The 19,148-nt window shown below is 40.5% G+C and overlaps 2 protein-coding genes across 2 annotated transcripts in view; one reads left to right on the top strand and one right to left on the bottom strand.

Moving 5' to 3' along the window:
• lama5 (laminin, alpha 5) overlaps positions 1–12,670 on the top strand; it is an 84,557-nt gene extending 71,887 nt beyond the window's left edge. The window contains exons 64-80 of the mRNA XM_088937197.1: positions 82–215; positions 825–987; positions 1,206–1,334; positions 1,956–2,110; positions 2,858–2,990; positions 3,526–3,669; positions 4,216–4,346; positions 4,499–4,666; positions 5,292–5,418; positions 6,446–6,603; positions 6,719–6,911; positions 7,660–7,812; positions 8,466–8,622; positions 9,655–9,785; positions 10,352–10,445; positions 10,645–10,764; positions 11,789–12,670. Of these exons, the coding sequence (XP_088793323.1) occupies positions 82–215; positions 825–987; positions 1,206–1,334; positions 1,956–2,110; positions 2,858–2,990; positions 3,526–3,669; positions 4,216–4,346; positions 4,499–4,666; positions 5,292–5,418; positions 6,446–6,603; positions 6,719–6,911; positions 7,660–7,812; positions 8,466–8,622; positions 9,655–9,785; positions 10,352–10,445; positions 10,645–10,764; positions 11,789–11,937 (2,439 nt within the window). The 3' untranslated portion in view covers positions 11,938–12,670. The remainder of the gene's footprint in view (positions 1–81; positions 216–824; positions 988–1,205; positions 1,335–1,955; positions 2,111–2,857; positions 2,991–3,525; positions 3,670–4,215; positions 4,347–4,498; positions 4,667–5,291; positions 5,419–6,445; positions 6,604–6,718; positions 6,912–7,659; positions 7,813–8,465; positions 8,623–9,654; positions 9,786–10,351; positions 10,446–10,644; positions 10,765–11,788) is intronic.
• Positions 12,671–13,000: 330 nt separating this feature from the next.
• adrm1 (ADRM1 26S proteasome ubiquitin receptor) lies at positions 13,001–18,817 on the bottom strand. Its single transcript, XM_088937198.1, has 10 exons — positions 18,754–18,817; positions 17,322–17,537; positions 16,777–16,893; positions 16,098–16,221; positions 15,647–15,733; positions 15,169–15,250; positions 14,578–14,840; positions 13,989–14,146; positions 13,638–13,740; positions 13,001–13,254 (listed from the first exon to the last, which is right to left on the bottom strand). Exons 2-10 carry the CDS (start codon positions 17,529–17,531, stop codon positions 13,148–13,150), a joined length of 1,251 nt encoding a protein of 416 aa, XP_088793324.1. The 5' UTR covers positions 17,532–17,537; positions 18,754–18,817; the 3' UTR covers positions 13,001–13,147.
• Positions 18,818–19,148: the final 331 nt, after the last annotated feature.

The following is a 19,148-nucleotide window of genomic DNA, read 5'->3' as shown; positions in this document are numbered from 1 at the left end:
TGTTGTCTTGGCTCTGAAGGTCACTGGTTTAACTATGTCAATGCCTTTGAGGAATTTTAAGATTATTTTTATTTTTTACAGCCTCCTCGTGAACTACAGCTGCCCAATTTCAAAGGCTGTATTGTGCTGGATACCCTGAATCAAGAGGTCCTGAGTCTGTACAATTTTGAGCAGACCTTTGATCTCAACACTGCCATAGACCGGCCCTGTGCAAGGTGTGCTCTTGTTAAATCATTTTCCTTTGCCAATCAGCTGTCATTCAAAATTCCAGAAAACACCCAGCGATATTCATTCACCTTTCAGCTGTGATCTCTACTTCAAAACAGATCCATGTAAAGTTGCCCTTAAACAGAAAGATATTAAAGGAGATCAAGACTTAACCAAAGACTAAACCTTTGCTAAACCAAATATTATTCCTTCATTAATATGTGCAACAAAACAGTTTATTTTATCTTATGCAGTGTTTTAATTGCTCCTTTTAGTAACGCAGCAACAAGAAAGTAATGGGCATCACCTGTTAAATAATGAATTCCTTTCATTTGCACTGTCTCTCCCGGCCGTAATCAATACAGTGATCAGCTACTCTCGCTATCTGATTAAAACTTCCTCACCACTCAGTAAATGAGTGCAAGATCACAAGGTAACTGTCAGTTGGGTAGAATATCTTTGATGCATGTGACATTTTGGAAGGTGCAAAGATCAGTAGGTAAGTGACCTATGTTGTACTGTACATTATGTTAATGCTATTTGAATGGGACTTGGATGCCTCAGCCTCTTTATATCATGGTGGAGCTGCTGTTACTGTTTTGATTATTTTGTTGCAGGTCTAAGTATGTGCCAGAGCAGTGGGTCGATGATGGGGCCCACTTTGATGGAACTGGATACGCCAAGATTGATTTCCGAGCTGATGGTGGCCCAACCAGGCGCTTTGAGCAGGAGATCAAAGTGCTGTCTTACAATGCTGTCCTGCTCTTGTTTCAGAAAGAGGTACTTTCAATTGAGCCTTTCCCCAGTGATCTGTTTCTGTCAAAAGATTACCAACATGACAATTGATGTAAAAAATAATGAGCTTAAATTAAGAAAAATCACAAATAAAGTCTGGTGCTGCTTTTTTCTTCATTTTTATTTTGTTTACAGTGTACGCATTCGTACCAAGTGTTGTTTTTGCAGGCATGTCTGACCTGGGTTTATCTGTTTTCTATCAGGACCAGTTCCTCTGTTTAGCAGTTGTTGATGGAGAGCTAAAGGTTTACTATGATTTCAATGGAGGAATGCAGGACATCAAGCCAGAAAAAGACAAATCTGCCCGGATCAGTGATGGCAAATCCAGACAGGTAAAGCAAAGTTCATTTCCTCCTGCCTTTAGAGTTAAAAAACCTACTATTTTAGTCGGAATTCTCTTGAGTCTAACAGCGTTAAGCACTGCGTCCTCACACCTCTTGGGTAATTTTTGTACTGAAAATCACCTGTACAGTGATTACATATTACATATTAGTACAATAACATATGAAAACTTAATAAAGTGTGGTCAATCCAAGTATCGCATTGGCTCTAAAATTTAGACTTTTGTGTTAAAATGTGCATTATAATGTTCTCAAAAGTTGAAATGCATTATAAAGTACTAGTTAACACCATAATATAAAGAATGAATTTGCTCTAGTGCTTTTAGAAAGTTATTTGCTTGTGCATTACTTCCTGGAAAGGCTTAACTGCTGAAATTCATGACAAGGTGGGAATTAATTTTATGTATGCCTGCTCCATTTTGCCTACTCCTGTTCCTATATCGAGAGCGATAGTGACCAAAGTAACATTATAAATATAATTACATTCACTGCCATTATATTGCAGCTCGGACATTTCAAGTCTAGGAGTGAGGTTTGCCTGTAAAGATGACCGTAATAGCAATCCATTCTCCTTCAAAGGATTTCTGAAAACCTTTCATTTTTTTTTCTCAGCTGGAGATCATCCTCCATCAGACAAGCAGCGGCACAAAAGTGATTGTCCGTATTGAACGAGCAAGCATCTTCATCAAACAGTTTGATGAGCCCTTCCCGCAGTTCAACTATTTCTATTACCTGGGCGGAGTCCCCCAGGACAAGATGCCAGAGGGGTAGGTTTAACGACCAGTCTGGTTTTCTTTCGATTATTCAAAGGACACTTAAATTTCAACTCTGTAGTACTGTAGTTCTGCTAGCATTCAATAAAATTCTTTTATAGAATTAATGTAATTTGGACAGAGAAAAAAATTAGGTAGTAGGTCCCCTTTTCCGGCCATAAAGGACCATGGGGAATGGGCCACCATTTTTCTCAACCATCTGACACTGGAGGTGCAGGTAATGGGGTCAGCAACACACTCCAGCCTATTACCCTGAAAAGACCTCCCAGTACTCATTTGGAAAGCAGGCTGAGTGGACCTGGGAGCTGTCTGGAAGGAATTAGAGCAAGCTCCATCACTTGCCCCTACCTGTGATTGAACCTGGGACCCTCCAGTCAGGAGCTAGACGCCCTTTCCGTCTGAGCCACCACGGCTCCAAAAAAATAAATAAATAAAAAATGATTATATATTATTAATTATTTATAATGGTAATAGAAACCGGGTGCTCTGGTTTCTCCCACATTCCAAGGACGTGCTAGTATGTTAATTGACTTCTGGGAAAACTGGCCCTGGCGTGAGTGTGTTTGTCTGAGTGTGTCCGGCAATAGACTGACGTCTCCCCTGTGACCCTGTATCGGATTATGTGATAAGAAAATGGATGGATAGATACTGGTAAAAAATAAACTATTGTATCACAAAATGTTGACTTCAAAATATCAGGTTCCCTGTAATGTTCTGGAATGGGATTTTCTTGTTGTTCAGATTGAAGGCACTATTCCCAAATCGGGGCTCCTTCAAGGGCTGCCTCAGGAACGTCAAGGCTCTTGGCAAATATGTCGACCTCAAACGAACAAACAGCTCTGGGGTCAGCTATGGGTGTTCCCCCGACTTGCTGGTGAGTTTGCGACTGCCTGTTTCAAGGGAATGACTTGTCTTGTGAGTTTGTCTTTCTGCTCCAGAACTGTTATTTAAAAGCACTTGTAAAATAATTGTAAATAACTGAAACAACCTGGTTCCTACAAAGCAGTACACTGCTGTAAATCCAAGCTGCCAGCTTCATTATAATGGTAATTAGCTTTTGATTTGTAACTTTAAATATGAGAAACAATCAGAACAATTGCATGGCACATGTGCTCTTCCTGGCCAGGATTCAATCTGCCATTCCTGAGGTGTGTCTCAGCACATGAGATGCACAGCTAATACCAACAGCACAGAGGTAATCTTTTTAGCTCAAGAGACTTCAAGGCCACTGTAAGTTATGGGGGAAGTGACACCACCACAAGAGTCACATCTTAGTCACTTCGATACAATAGCTCCCTCTTCAGTGTTGTGCTTCTGGAATAGGCAGAGTAGATGAAACCCTGCATCTCATAACCTTGCAAAAAGATCTTTGAAGCTGAAAATCATTCTTTTACCTTCATGTCCTTTAGGTCGTGCGGGGGGCAGAGTTCTCTGGACAAGGTTACCTCGGCCTCTCCTTGGAAAATGTCCCCAGTCTGCAGGATAATTTCTACGCCGGATTTGGCTTCAGGACAAGCCAGAAAGATGGACTTATGTTTTATCATGAGGCTCAGGTACATACTGTGGGGTCAGGGAGAACAGGGAGCTAGCAGGTAGACTGGTGACTCTCCTGATTAATGTTATTGCAGGAATATGAGGCAAAATCATTCTATGCTACACTGAAATTCCCATTAGTATTATTGTTGTAATGAATTATTGGACACCCTTTTCCAGAACAACTTACATTAAAGAATAACTTTTTGTATAATCTAACAATTTCAGTCAACTACAACTCAATCCCAGAGTGCATCATGTAGAATGATATAATAAAGCATTACCATTTGAAATAAAAAATAACAAACAATGATAAGTGATAGTACAGCCATCTACATAATTGTGCTAATGAGTGCTTTTCATTAAGATTAAAATGCAATTTAAAGTTTTGTAGTTTATGATTGCTGGCCTAACTTGTCTGACCATTGTGTACTAAACAGTAATTATCTTCTCTTGGTTGATATGTGTAGATACTGTTGACCTTGTTTCTAAAAGTCTTGACTTGGTTCTACATACAGTACACATTTATATACTGTATCAAATGTAATGATGTTGTTATTTTGTAGGATGGAGTCTGTGAAGTCTATCTTAAAAATGGGCTTGTGGTTGCAAAGTCAGTCAATGCTGAAGTAAGGAGCAAAATGATCTATAATGACGACAGTAGTCATTATGTGTCTTTATACAGCAACAGCAGTGGGTAAGTCGCATGGTATGGTTTTAATAGAAAAGAAATGTATGCCATGCATTTTTGTGCTTTAGATTTCTATCAATTTGTACCTCGTCGTTTCAGAGTAATGGTCTTAGAGCAGCTGCATCCTCTGTGAATCCTAACTGTGTCTTGTTTCCCAGGTTGCTTCTCTATGTGGATGATGCCTTGATGAAGACTGGGCCTGTGCAGCCAAAAAGGTCCAGACACCGCCGGCAGGCACAGCTGGGGAGCTTCTATCTCGGTGGCTCCCCGGCCTCCAGCAGTGCCCCCAACCTCACAGGGTGCATCAGCAACCTCTTTGTCAAACGGTGAGGAACGTCATGTGTCCGATAGACTCCCTGCCAGTGGAAATTAAAGAGATAATAGGGGCCACGAGTTGCTCCGCTACATTCAGAAACCCCTTAATCTGCTCTTCGTTTGGTTTCAGAAACAATATCATTTATTATTTCTCATTCCAAATGCAGAAGTAGTTAAGAATGTGTTTCTTTTATTATACCTATTATAACATTTGTTTTTTACTGATAATGATGGGCAGGATGGTGCTTTCTTTTTCAAATAGTAAGCTATATAAAAGTGTATTTTTCCACATCCTTGCCAAGATTTTTAAAATAACACACGGCAACATTTATTTGAAGCAGATATTTCATAACTATGACACAGATGAAGAAGGAAAATAGTAGAAGAACCAAAATCATTTTAACATCTTGAATGTAAGAACCAAGCAGTTCACTTTAAGTGCAAATATTTTGAGGGTCCTTTCTCAAAGCAAGATTGATGGGCTGTCCACCTTCTGAATAAAAACTGACTAACTGGATGCTTTTTTTGCTTAAAAAATATTCCGGAACAGAAAATAGCTGCTAATGTGTTACTACAGTAATAGGAAAAAATAGTGAAAGGCGAACAAGGAATAAAGCAATATTTTCTCGTTTGTAGGAATCAAATCTCGCAAGAGGTGGTGGATTTGCTCCAGTCGCATCTCGTAAACGTGTCTTTGAACTGCGCAAACAGGAGGAAGCCCTTGTCGATGTGGGCGTCTCCAAGAGCCCACAAAGCTTCTAAGGTAAGACAAGTCAGAGAGTTCCTGTTCTGCCTTACAACATATACAGCCCAAAACTGACTGGCTGTGACCTTACTGTGATAAAATGCAGATCCCTTCTGTATGGATTTTCCTCTCTGTGTTGAGGATTGAGGGAGGCGATTTCCCCATTTATTCATCCTGGTAACTGGAGCACAACTTCCCCGGCTCTGTTTAGTATGTACTGCACGTATGTCAGTTATTTAAATTTCATGGTATTGAACGATATCGTCTCACCATAAGACAGGTTACACACAATATAAGACAGTTTAGTCTGTTTACTTAATTGATACCTAAAGCACTTTGCAACTGTTAATTTTCCAGTTGTGGTCTTCTCTTCACAAGTACTGTATGACACATGGTGCTATTGTCATTTGCTTAAACACTACATTTAAATTAATTGTCACAGTCCATGACATATCATCTGCAAAGATGTTGGGTTTTCAGATTCTCCCATATTTATCTTATTCATATCATAATGCCACAGTGTCTAAGCTCTCTTTGTTCAGGGCATGTAATGTGATGGGTTTGCTTTGCAAACATTACCAAGAAAAGTGATTCTTGTTATAGAAATGTGCATGCAATTTAAGGAATTATGTTCTGTGAAACATCTGAAAAAATATGTGGATTGTTGATCAGTGGTAAACTAGTTCAGCATATTTATTATTGAAACTAAAACAAAACAAAATGTTTCCCTGCCCTCTTGAGATACTATGATTTAAAAGAACAATAGGCAAAAATGTAACACACAGACTGCAACCTAGAAAGTACTTACTACTTTAGTAGTGAAAGTTTTGTGGTAGTGATTCAGTAATGATATTGGTTGGTTCTCTTATCTTATTCAGAATTCTGTAATGTGTTTACTGCAGTTGTAGTGTTATGAGAAACTGGGTCCATATGCAGTGTATTATTTTTATCATTTGGTATTTATAGCAGTGTATAAAGCAGTGAATAAAAAGTCAGCAAGATGCCTTTTATCCCACTTACTGTCATGTTTAATCCTGCTTACTAGGTGCATTCCCAGGCATCCTTAAATGTGCCCAGGAATCGCAGTGTGAGGGGGTCTTGCCAGACAGAGCAACCTAGACGCATCACAGCAGGGCTGCAGTTCAGTGGTTCCATGACAAGCCATCTAGAATTCAGCACCACTCCAGTGGATTTCAAGACAAGGTACTGTGTACGAGCTCATCCATCTTCTCGTTGAGACGTTTTGAGGGGTTAACCTTGTACAGACTGCTTACATTAGTATTCTAAGCAGATCTAAAACTTTCTCAACATCAAACAGATTCCACTTTTCAATGGACATCCATCTGAACTCTTCGGATGGTCTGATACTCTACATCTCCGGAGAGAAGGAGCACAATGTCATGACTCTGTCTGTGGTCAACGGGCACTTCGTCCTGATGGTAGATGGTGGAAGAAGGAAGAAGACTGAAATCAGAAGCAATAAGAATTACAATGATGGACTGTGGCACACAGTGAGTTTTCTTGGAGCCACATATGATCTGTTTGACTTTTTCTTTACTATTTTTTTTTAATGGTTGAAGGTTCATTACAGGTTACCGTAAATAAAAATAATGGAACCGTTATAATTAGTGGAACCATTTGGGGGAGGGGGTTCACCCTGTGTTCAGTGTGGGTCCTAATGCCAAAGTATAGTGACAGGGACACTATACTGTACAAAAGGCACCGTACTTTGGATGAGAAGAGGTCCTGACTCTTTGTGGTTATTAAAAAACTTAGGGTGTTTTTTTTTTCCCAAAGATTAGGAGTGTTACCCTGGTATCCTATCCAAATTTACCCCTGGCCTTTATCAATCATAGCCTCCTAATAATCCCCATCTGTGAACTGGCTTCATCACTCTCCTCCCCACTGAGAGCTGGTGTGTGGGAAGCTTACTGGCACACTATGGCTGCTGTTGTATCATCCAAGTGGGGGCTGCACACTGGTGGTGGTTAACCAGAGTCCACATTACCTGTAAAGAGCTTTGAGTGGAGTGTCCAGAAAAGCGCTATATAAGTGTAACTGAGCACCAAAAAATGCAAGGAAGAGCCTGAAAGTGAAATGTAAATATGCATAGGAATTGAGCTTTAATCAACATTCCGCTATAAATTTGGTTTAATAATCAAAACCACAAAATCAAACTATATTTAATATGTGGTGAATTTATACATGGGTAGGTGTAGGTAAGACTTAATCTGTTTGATTGATTTTTGCTTGTTTCAGGTGTTTGTCAAGAAAGAGAAGGATAAAGTCCGCATTGTGACTGATGGACTGGATGTTCAATCAAAAAGGCTTCCAGGTGGTGCAAGGATGTCACTCAGCTCACCTTTTTACGTAGGTGGGATCCCAGCAGGAAAAAGCAGGAAACTCTCAGCTGTAAGTGGGATTGTTAACATTATAAGCCAATGTGCTGCCAATGTGGAGCAGCTATAGCTATAGACCATGTAGAAACACTACACAAATTACAATTGAATTAGTTATTAGTTTACAACTAAACTACTACTATTATTGCTTAAAATAATTTGTTTTTTTTATAACTGGGTGTTATCTATATCATCATTCCCAGAAAAAAATCCTCAAATGAAGAGATGCTTATTTTAAAGATCTCTTTAATAAGTAGAAAACAAAACTTATTGTAATGTTAATACATCAGTGTCCGCATCATTAAGAAACTGAAATAAGCTGTCAAACACTTAGGGTTTGCTTTTATGTGCAGAAATGTGTGAAACCATTTTTTGGGGGCGAGAGTGTATTAAAGAGTTTGCACCACAGAGCAGTGCTGTACAGCACATAATGAAAACTGATCCATAGTTTCCTGGATTTAGGCACTTGAAGAAGGCTCCACAGCCAAATTGCATCTCTTTCCTTTTCTTTTCAGAAACCTTTACTTGTTTCATAGTTATATTCATATACTGTATTACCATTTGCTAACGACATCAGGCGCATTTAGTTTCAGCGTTTTCTGTAGGAGATGTTACAACTGGGGTGAAGCAGCTTTTGTGAGGAGGTGATCGTCTTTCTGCTTCCAGGTTGAGGGGCGCGGTTTTGTGGGCTGTATCAAGGGGATGAAGCTGGACAACGTGCCCCTGGATCGCCCCTCCCGTTCACTGGGGGTGGTACCTTGCTATGAGAAGAGTCTGCAGCCAGGGGTGTACTTTGACAGCGAAGGGGGGCATCTCACTCTTGGTAAATTTTGCAATACCCATCACTGCAGTTGGAATGACAACTCCTGTGGTCCTCTTCCTATAGGTTATGACTCAAGTCAAAAAAGATCTTGCTTGCTGTAGCGCAAAAACCCCAGTAATTAAAATGAGTGCTAGAATCCAAAGCTTGGATTATTTTTCCCGCCACAGAAAAATGACATTACAGCATTGTGTCAAGTGCCTGATAACCTGAATTAATTAGTTAATATTGATTGGTCCTGTTTCACAGCTGTTTACCGCTTATAAAAGCTATAGGAAAGCCTGGAGCTCACTGGTTGTTAACTATGTAGTTCAATCTACTGTATATCTAAGACGTCCCATGCCAAAGTTTGCCACTGCAGGTTTTTTAATATATTTTTGCAGTTTTAACATGCATTAACCTTGTTCTCTCATGGTATCATGCTTTACTAGACCTCTTTGGGACAAACTCTACTCCTATTGTGATTTTATTATGAGTTACATAGCACACTTCTTTACCAGCAATCATTGTCCAACTGCTTACCCCCTTTAAATAGTAATCAGCACTCAGTGTGTCTGCACTAGATTCATTTAGTGAACATTTTATTCTTCTGAACAAAAATGACCTTAAAAACCTAGAGGGTGAATATTGTATTCTCCATTAAAACAAAAGAATACCAACAGACACCTAATTTAACTTGGTGAAAATAAACACTCCATGTTTACCATCAGTACTTCAGCATGAGTGAGCAAAGAGGCAAAACTCTGAGTGACTGTGATGTTGCATGAAAACAGCATGCATTAGCTTGTCATTTTTAAAAGAACGGTTTTTCCACTTATAACTGGGAGAGAGGGGATGTTTAAAGGTATGAAAGTAAGCATCGAAAACCAAGTGCCCTAGCTTTACAACACTTGCATCAGTTTGGATCATGAGCTGACGGTACACCATTAAAGGAGATAACTGGGAATAGGTCGAACTCCTGCCTGTTACCTCTGTTGTTTAATTTTGTCTGAAAGTCAGAAATGTGACAATTGTTTTGTATGCTGTTCCTTCCAGATGACTCCTTTGTAACTGGTCAGGACTTTGAGGTTGTACTGGAGGTCAAGCCTGTAACCAGCACAGGCTTGCTGCTTCATATTGGAAAGAATAAAGGACAGTTTGTCTCCCTCTACATGGCAAACGGCGAGGTAAACTCCTCTTAATCTCCTATAAGCAAAAGTGTTTTTGCACAAAGAATATGTCATGTGGGACATGCATATACAAAAGATCAATATAAATATAAAAGTAACACTGTACCAAGCCTTTCCAAAGGCACGTATGCTGTAGAATTGTGAGTAGTGGGTGTTAACAAGTTGAAACCAAATGCCTTATCACTTTCTAAAAGATAACTTCCATACACAGGCCTGTTAGTGGATGCCTAGGTGACATGTCCACCTGCTGGAGAAATGTTGTTATTACAATTAAAATGGGGAGAAACTTTGCATGATCATTTTGTGTAGTTCATAGTTCAGATGTTGCTAAACTGATGTGTTACGAACCCAAAAACTTCAGCTAGGGGAAAACAAATGATTGCTTCACTTCTCTTTGAGATCTGGAACTCAATGTTTTTCTGGTGTAGTCATGGGTTTGGGTCTCAGAAGGTTCTGCTAGGGCCAGTTCTTCAAAAAAACTTTGAAAAATACATTTTATGAAAAAAAGTAAACCGGTAAAAAGAATGTAAAATTAAATCTGCTGCATGCATCATTCTGCACAGGTTCTTTTCACGGTCGATAATGGTGGAGGAGCGTTCTCAGCTTCGCTGATCCCAGAGGAATCCCTTTGCAATGGGAACTGGCACCATATTGCAAGTAAGGCACTCGTCCGATCGCTAGATTATTAATACGCACATGCAACACAAAATGAAGATGAACTCTGTGTAGTCAACATAGCTTGTCATGGCTTCCAGTCTCACTTTTCCAATTCTTTCTTTTCCAATTCTCCAATTCCACTTTTCCAATCTTGCTGGGCAGATTTTAAAGAAATGTTTCTCTCCTGGATTGATTTCAGTTGTCAAGAAAAACAACGTCATCCAGCTGGATGTGGACTTGGAAAGCAATCACACGGTTGGTCCGCGAGGATCGCTTTCCTCACGGACTAGAGCGATGGCGTATTTAGGAGGCGTGCCAGGTGAGGGGGTATTGAGGGTGGGAGCTTTTTTCTTCAGACCATGATTTTGTAGTTTTCTGTGGGATACCAAGCAGCTGTTGTTTACCTCACGTCACATCACTCCTTCTTAGAGCTGTGCAGTTCACAAGCCACTGATTCTGTTCTTTGTGAACAAATCACTTGAGCGAATCAAATGTATTGGTTCAGTTTTCCCTCGGACAATGTCTTTCTTTTGATGAAGTCAATCGGCTCAGAGTGACGAACTGAGTATTGAACCAAGCGAGAAAATAATTCCGTTCTAATCTCAGAGCCCAGAGAACAGAGAGAGGAATTAAACTGGAGTCCAATGTAATTAATCCATCCATTTTCTAACCATTTCATCTAATTCAGGGTCTCAGGGGATCCTATCTTTCCACGTTAAAAAACTAATGTCCAGACTATTAGTTTTACATTGGATATTATTTTCCATTTTGCTTTGGAAATGAGTCAGCCTCATTTCAGTAATTATGTTTTTGAATATAAGAGTTAGTAGTAGTATTATTCATTGACTCAACCCCCTCTCAGTAATTGAGTCATTCACTGGCTCAGCTTTAGTAGTACTATTTCATTCAAGTGAATTGGGACATCCAATGACAAAAAGTGAATGAATCTTTTTAATTGATTCAGTTAATTAAATGAATCGCTTCACTAAAATGAATTGAACTGTCCAGCTATACTCATATGCCATACATGTGAAAAAATGATTTCAGGTTCATTAGTAGAGAGATCTGGGAAAGTAAAATTAAAAAAAGTGCTATTTGTATATTAATTGCATGGTTTCATGCCTCCTCCACAATTATCAACACACAGCTTTAAGAAACTGATACTTAAACATCTTTTGTATTCAATTTTGCCAGGTAGAAATTTAGCACATGAAGGATATGTTTCTCCAATGAAGAGTTTAATTACAGGTTGTATCTGATAGCCCAGGTGTCATGTAGGTTAAGTTACAAGGCATACAGCAGCTGGGTTTCTAGCTGAAGTCATCTTTTCTTTCTTTTCCCAGATACAGTTAAACTTCCTGGCCTACTTTCTCCCATGCCCTCGTTCCACGGCTGCATAAGAAGAGTTGTTATGAACCAGCTCCCTATAGATTTATCCAGGCCAGTATCTATATACGGTGCAGTTGGCCTTAAAGGATGTCCAGTTGTATGAATATGGAAATGCTTACCTTCTTCATAGGATTTTTATGTTTTCACGCTTGGGTGATGGGGCTCTTTGAAAGCATAGGTTAATTTAAATATTTATAATTTTATTGATCTTTAATTTTATTCTGAACATCACTGAAGTTATTTTCAAGATTTCAAACCTACACTATTAATCAAACCTATGCAAATAAAAGGGGGGGGGGGGGCGGGCTTAGGAACATGGGACATTTTTTTTTCAAAACTGTGGCTATTCTCTTCTCTGTAACTGCAGTTGTGTTTGAAGCGCTCAGTTATCCTAAATTAAATCCTTATTAAGTCTGGCAGCTCAGAGATCATTCAGAACATTAGCTTTTAAAAAATAATATTTCATGTGCCAGACTAGAAGGACTGAAACATTATGAACTGGACAAAAAGCAGTGCTGCTCAAACTGGGTATTGCCTTCTTTTGTTTGGTGTGACTCCGTTAAACTTGTTGCCTTTCTCCCACCAGGTCCACACCTGCACTTAAGCCCTGTACTGCCACCTATTTGCTGTATTTTAATTGTGAATTTATATTGCTTTGTTTGTTTGGTATAATAGGATAATATTATAGGAGAGGGTAAGAAAGACTGGTCTATATGTCATTTTTATTTCAACCTGAAACAAATCAAATCAAATGCCATTCCCAAATTAAGAGTACAGAGTTGATAAACTTGTGGTTATCCAAATCGTCCAAATAAAAATCCTTGTGACAAAGAAAATATGGAGTCTGTTATTCATTTTTTTTCTCCATAGTCTGACAGAACTAGCAATGCATTTATTATAACACTCTAAAATGAATAAAACTTGTTTTAGATAACAAGGACAATCCCATACATGGTTACAATAATGGTTATGTTACTTAAGTAGTACTGCCTTCAGCATAAATAAAGCACAAAAACCCAATATTTCCTGCTCTGTGCCAGGAACAGGATGGTGTAGTGTCTCTAAGGTTGTGGCTTGAAAGAGCATGTCATAGTTTTTGCAAGCAATAATATTCCCCCCCCCCCAAAGTAAACTATTTTCACTATTTACAAAACAATGTAAACATCTTTCGTGCTGTTTGAAGACTATTTATTTGCGCCAAGCTTGGAACATTTATAAAGAACAATGAAGTAAATCTTCTAGACACACATGGGTGGACTCGCAAGCCCTAGCATGTAATAATGGGATGCAGGCGTGGATACCATCAGCGATACCTAATCCAAACTCATATCTTCTTCATCATCCTTCTTGTCCTTGGGGTCCCCCTCCTTTTTTTCTGCCTTACCATCACCTTCCATTGCTTTGGCAAATGCTTCCACATCTGTAGATCAAAAGATCATCCGTCAACTGTGAAACTATACATTCCCCAATAAAGAAAAATGAACACATTTAAAATTAGTCAATTAAGATTTTGAAGTACATTCTTGGTGCCAAACTCTTATAATCTAATTAAATGCTCATTTTATGGTCACTTTAAAATAATGGCCTTACATTCCCATTGAATAACCAAGAATAATTGGACACTTGCTCTGATTTCTAAAGCCAATTTCAGAGTTATTTTAATCCCCAACAATGCCCTGATTCATAATGAATACTGACTGCACTGTCCAACGCTTTTGTAATACTAATGTAAGAACACACAGAACACACTTGATGCCCCTAAACCTGTAGATCTTGTAAGGCAGGAAGGCAGCAGATACTCACCTCCTTTGTTCGCTGCGTCGACAGCCTCTGTGGGCAGTCCAAACTGGCTCATGAGAGGACCCAGCTGTCCTGAAGCTAATGCCGAGCTGAACATGCTCATAGCCTACAAGATATCAACAGAAGACAAAACTGTCAAAACAAAGACCCCCTTTAAAGCAGACAATGATATCAAAAAGCAGATGGTTAAATGGAGTTTTGAGCTTCTATAAAAAGGCCTTTTAAAGCCTGTATTTATATACTACAAATGTGGGGGGGAAAAAAAGACTTCTGGCCTTTGTGGTCAGTGCTTCACAATTCAGTACTTGGTCTTATAGTGAAACCAAAGGCTTCAGGGGGTGGAGCATGAGTGACCTGCTGGAACTGCGGCGAAGTCAGCGTGTTCTGGATCTCCTCTGCAGTCTGGGGGAGAGACTCTCCTGAAGGTAGGTATGGCAGCAGCCGCTGCTGCACTTCAGCATTAGCTAATATAGGAGCCATGACCTCTGGTGTCAGCACACTGGCCAGGTCCACTGAAAAACAACCCAAGGCAAGAGTATTACATACCACATCACAGCATCATTGCATTAGTATATACATATGCACATACATGGGAGTGGGAGAAAAAGGAACTAAGATTGCACAATCCTTCTCTCTACATGGGTGATGGTTTCATTTGATACCGCATTTATGTTTATGGCCACCCTAGCTGCTTGTCTAAGATCATGAAGCATGAGGTGTACTGTGCGATATCACCAGAGGAAGCTCTGATCTCCGGTCAGACTAGACTTGCCACACAGGCAGTACGTGTGCGACAAGCATTACAGCGATGAGTCAGCAGTATCGGCTGTTTTTAACACTGTGCAGTATGATGACACTGCTGCCTCGTGACCCTTCCATATGACGCAGAGGAGCACGGCAATGCACCAGCGAGCACAATCTGAAATCCCAGCCTGACACTCACCCCCCTGTCCGCCTGCAGCCATGGCTGGGACGTTCATGGTAGCCAGGATGCTCTGCAGGTCGCTGAGCTGGATGGGCTGTGTGGGGCTGCTGGCGGCGGCGGCGGCAGCTGGGGGCGTGACGGCGGTGCTGCTGGGCGCAGGGGTGGTGGGGGACGCGGTGGAGGGCGCCGCTGGCGCGATCGGAGCGGGAGCCTGGGCTGAGCTGATGCGTGTCGCAGAAGCGGCGGAGGATGGGGTGACAGCGGCAGACTGGCTGCGGGAGCTGAAAGCAAGGCAGTTTCTCAAAATCAACGTCAAAACAAGCAGGTGATGCCATTTCTTACAGCCTCCATTTTAAATGGAGATGTGGAACTTGGACCATCAAAGCCCTGGGCACTGCCTATTTGTAACACCACAACACTGAAGGAGAATGCTTTGGCTGGTTATAATTCACTGAACACATTTTAACACCTGAATCCACAATCTGAAGTTTCACGACATTGTGCATGTGTTTCTGCTGCAATAACTAGGTGTGAACAAGGTTTCAGTCAAGCCATTATTTACTTCGTGTCAGCAAGTTATACAATAAAAAACCTCCTGGATTTTATTACCTGGAGGAGGAACTGCTTGTGGGCGGCCCTCCACTGCCCAGCAGACTCGCCAGCCCGGGCCCAGCAAGAGCACCAAGCCCACCTGACAACGGAAAACAGCTTTAACAAGTTTCACAGCTTCAAGACCAAAAATGTAACAGAGTTAATAAGACTAATTCCTTGTAACCCTTTATTTTGAGTCATGTGTATTCATGAATGAGGTAATGTACATGGAATTTCACTGGTGCTAAACCTTTGACCCACTTTACAATGGAAAGTTTTAAAGAACTACTACAAAGTCATGTCATTAGCATTGGAGAGAAAACATTTTTCCTCCAGCTTAAAGGCGGATCAACACAGCAGGGATGCACTAGGCATTAGACCAACCACGAAAAAAAAATGAACTGTTCTCGTTCTGTGGGTAAAGTTGAAAACAAGTTCAGCAACTTCACGAGATGTTTTGTTACTAGGAAATTCACAAGACAATGGAGAAACTCACCGAGTCCTCCAAGCCCTGTTGGTCCAATCAGCTGCATCAACTGGTTATGGCTCATATTACCCAGAAGGCTCTGCAGGCCACCTTCTCCTGTTAAAGTTTAGATAGATAGATACTTTATTGATCCCGTGAGGGAAATTGCAGTGCAACAGCAGCTTAACACACACAACACAGCCACAGTGTAATGAATTATATAATAATAGTACAATACATACAATACAAGAGTTACTCACAGTCCGGACACACAAGAACAAACTAGAACAGAACAGTACACAGAAAATCATATGACACATATGAATATAAATATAGATGTAGCTATAGATATAAATATAAATATAAATGTATATTTACATTTAAAACTTTGTTAAAAGTGCATACCAGTTTTTACTGTTACAATCAGAGATTGTACTGTAACTCATGGCCTCGATCAGAAGTTCTCCCCTTTATACCTCACCTCCTAAAGCAGAGAGCTCGTGGCCTCCACTGCCTCCACTCCCCAGAGCCCCAGGCATCGGGGGGTTGTTGAGGTATTCATTCACTTTACGGCAATACTCTTCATCCTTGTCGGATTTTGGCTCCTGGAAGAGGGAGGGAGAGTCATAAAGCAAACAGGAAAACAACATCTCTTTTTAAAACTTTGATTTGATGGCACTGAAAGTCTTTTAAAAGAAAATAAGCCTATATATTCTGAGTGAAATGCAGACAATTTGTTAGATTGGAACAAATGGAACAGGCTCTATAAACAGAAGGCTCACATGTTTGGTTTACGTACTAACTAAAAAAGGCATTAACAGTATAGTCCACCACGTAGGGTCCAAAGAGCTGCAGAAGGCCACATCTGAACAATCTCATTTTCCCTAATCGCCAACACAGGGATGAGGCCCCTCGGGTTGCAAGAGGCCTGGAAAAAACCTAGCCATGTTGTTGAATCTTATTTCCTTGGAAAAGCTGGATAAGGTCCTTGGATTGTTAATTAGCAACCAAATTTAGGCAAAATGGATCGAACTGCCTCCTCTTATTTGTAGCCTTACGTTCTTATCTGAGATCTAATAAAATGGTGTGAACAAGGTGATGAGAAATTACAAGGAAGGGCAAGTCCCAGTCATACTGGGACTCAAATGAGGCCGATTTACCTGCATCCAAAAGAACAGTCTCTTAGATCCTGCCTTGAACTTCAGCACATATACTCGGCCAGTAGTGCACTGAGTTACCCTCTTGAATTCACAGTCATCAGGGAAAATGATGAGATCCTGAAATGCATTGCAACATTATGATATTAACTTACAGTAGTTTACATAGTCAGTGTACATAGGCCAAATAATAACAGAACACACTCTGTATATCCACACTCTGTGGCTGAATGAAGTGAACATGTTGTGCTCAAAGAGGTTTTTTCAATGGACTAATTTCTAATACATCTCAGCGCAAAGCTGTAAATTGGTTTCACAAATGGGAAATATTTCACAGAAGATTAAAAACAACTGTCAAGATTACTAGGATCCTGAAATTTAAAAGCCATTCTGAATAACTAAGTCTTGGTAAGATCGGGATTCATGAAATGCTGAATTTCCGTCTTGTTAAAAGCACAAGCTGTCTCCCAGAAACCACCAAGTTTTCCAAGGTCCAAAATGATTCTCAGTTCCAACATTTTTTGCGAGCAACAGGTCGGCCTGCTTACATCATCCACGTTGCCAGTGGTCCTGTCCTTCCAGCAGAAGTGGATCAAAGAGTCGTCAGTCTGCTGGATGTAGACGAGGCCTTTACGTTTGTCAGGAGTCACAGTGCTGCCTTTCAGGGTCATCTTCCCAGCCCTGAACTCCACCAGGTACTTACTGGAAGACCCCCGTGACCCAGACACCAGACTGGGAAACAGCGCGCCCGAAGACATGCTTGACTAGATGGGAGAAACAAACATCACAGGACTTCAAGGTTGCCTCCATGAAAAAGATGGAAAGTTTCCTGATGAGTAAAAATTGTGAGCTTTTTATTTTTATTCAGGGGCAGCAGATCAATCTCCCGGCATTGCTAAACTGAGAGGGAGAAGGGAGAACTGCCCACGCTGAAACTATGTTGTTTTCATATTTGGGAAAAATGAAAGGTTATAAAATTGGGCGTGTTGGCAAACGTTTTATGAACGTCGGAGGGAAATAATCCATTTGTAAACATTCTGTTGCACCGAACACTGAAAAAAAACTGAAACGAGTAAACTCTGCTCTGAGGACATTATACAGCCTGCACAGCGGTCTGTATCAGAATACACTGAAATCTATATAAACATTTTCTGTCCACAGAGACTCTGGTTCAGACATGCAGGGCTGTATCTTGCTATTACAAAGTAGCAGTTCAGGGGGGGAGCTGCGTCAGAATTCGTAGGCTGCAAAGGAACAAGTAATAGGTTTATTCCATGCTGAAAAAAAGAAGAAAGAGAACACAACGTTTCGGCCGTGGAGCCTTCTCACACCTGAAGAAGGCTCCACGGCCGAAACGTTGTGTTCTCTTTCTTCTTTTTTTCAGCATGGAATAAACCTATTACTTGTTCCTTTGCAGCATTACAAAGTAGCTACGCCTCTAATACTACCAGACCAGGAGCTCCTGCCAAGGGTGAGACTGCAGTTTTCCATGGATTACATCCGTTCCTTAAGGTCGGCTATCCACAATTCCAGCTCCTGCCTTAAACCTTGTGATTTTAGTCCCTTTACGTTTCAGAGTCAGAACATCATGCAGTAGGTTTTCAGTTTTGCACCCTACGGTACTAAATGTCCCACCGCATTCAATTAATCACGCAATTCTCACCTACTAAACCGCACAGAGGATGCTCGCAAACGATTTAGTATCATCACCAATTTCTCAAAAACAAATCGTAACTCGTCGATTTTAAAATATTAGGCAAACATTTACGAATACAGCACTACAAAATTACAACACTAATTACAGAAGTGGTGATTTTCTGTATCACGCTAATCGAACGCCAATCTTGAGATTAAATATTTTAATAAACCGCGCATACGGTACAAGCTCATCGTGCAACTTTACTTTGACGTTTAATTTGTATAACCGTACTCCTAAGATCCCTTTTAATCGTTTTTATTGACCGGTTTTGACTGCGTTACCTCTTTTGATTTTCAATCTTCGAAACAGACAATCACACACGAACCCAGCGGAATCCAGGAAAACAAAACACCTCCCCTGGAGTCTGAATACGTCGTTTGATTGGCTGGGCGAGATAGAACCAGCTCATTGGTTGGATTAGGTTAGTGTCAATCGGGTGCCTTAAGCGCCGTAAATTTTAAAGTTAGGTAGAGAGGTTTTGCTGCGTCATAAACTCACTGCGCAATCTCTGAGAGAGAAGGACGCAAAAGAATTTGACGAAACTTTATTGGCACCTACCAACTAAAAACACTGGAAAAGCTTTACTGGTGGGCGTCAGATTCAAGATTCAAGTTCGTGGTGCCAAATCAGATCCACTGGCGCCAATTGGTTTACGCATTAGACTAGAAGTGGAAAA

Source organism: Atractosteus spatula, chromosome 19, assembly GCF_055471065.1.
Source record: "Atractosteus spatula isolate fAtrSpa1 chromosome 19, fAtrSpa1.hap1, whole genome shotgun sequence".
Lineage (NCBI taxonomy): Eukaryota > Metazoa > Chordata > Actinopteri > Semionotiformes > Lepisosteidae > Atractosteus > Atractosteus spatula.
The sequence above is the reverse complement of the archived record's forward strand: the minus strand, read 5'-3'. Positions and strand labels throughout refer to the sequence as shown.

Excerpts from the sequence above, each read along its gene's own strand:
- adrm1 (XM_088937198.1), bottom strand. The coding sequence starts at position 17,531 with ATGTCTTCGGGCGCGCTGTTTCCCAGTCTGGTGTCTGGGTCACGGGGG. Across the intron at positions 15,251-15,646 it reads AACAGGGCTTGGAGGACTCG|GTGGGCTTGGTGCTCTTGCT; the intron begins GTGAGTTTCTCC and ends TTCCGTTGTCAG. Across the intron at positions 13,255-13,637 it reads CGACGCAGCGAACAAAGGAG|ATGTGGAAGCATTTGCCAAA; the intron begins GTGAGTATCTGC and ends TTTGATCTACAG.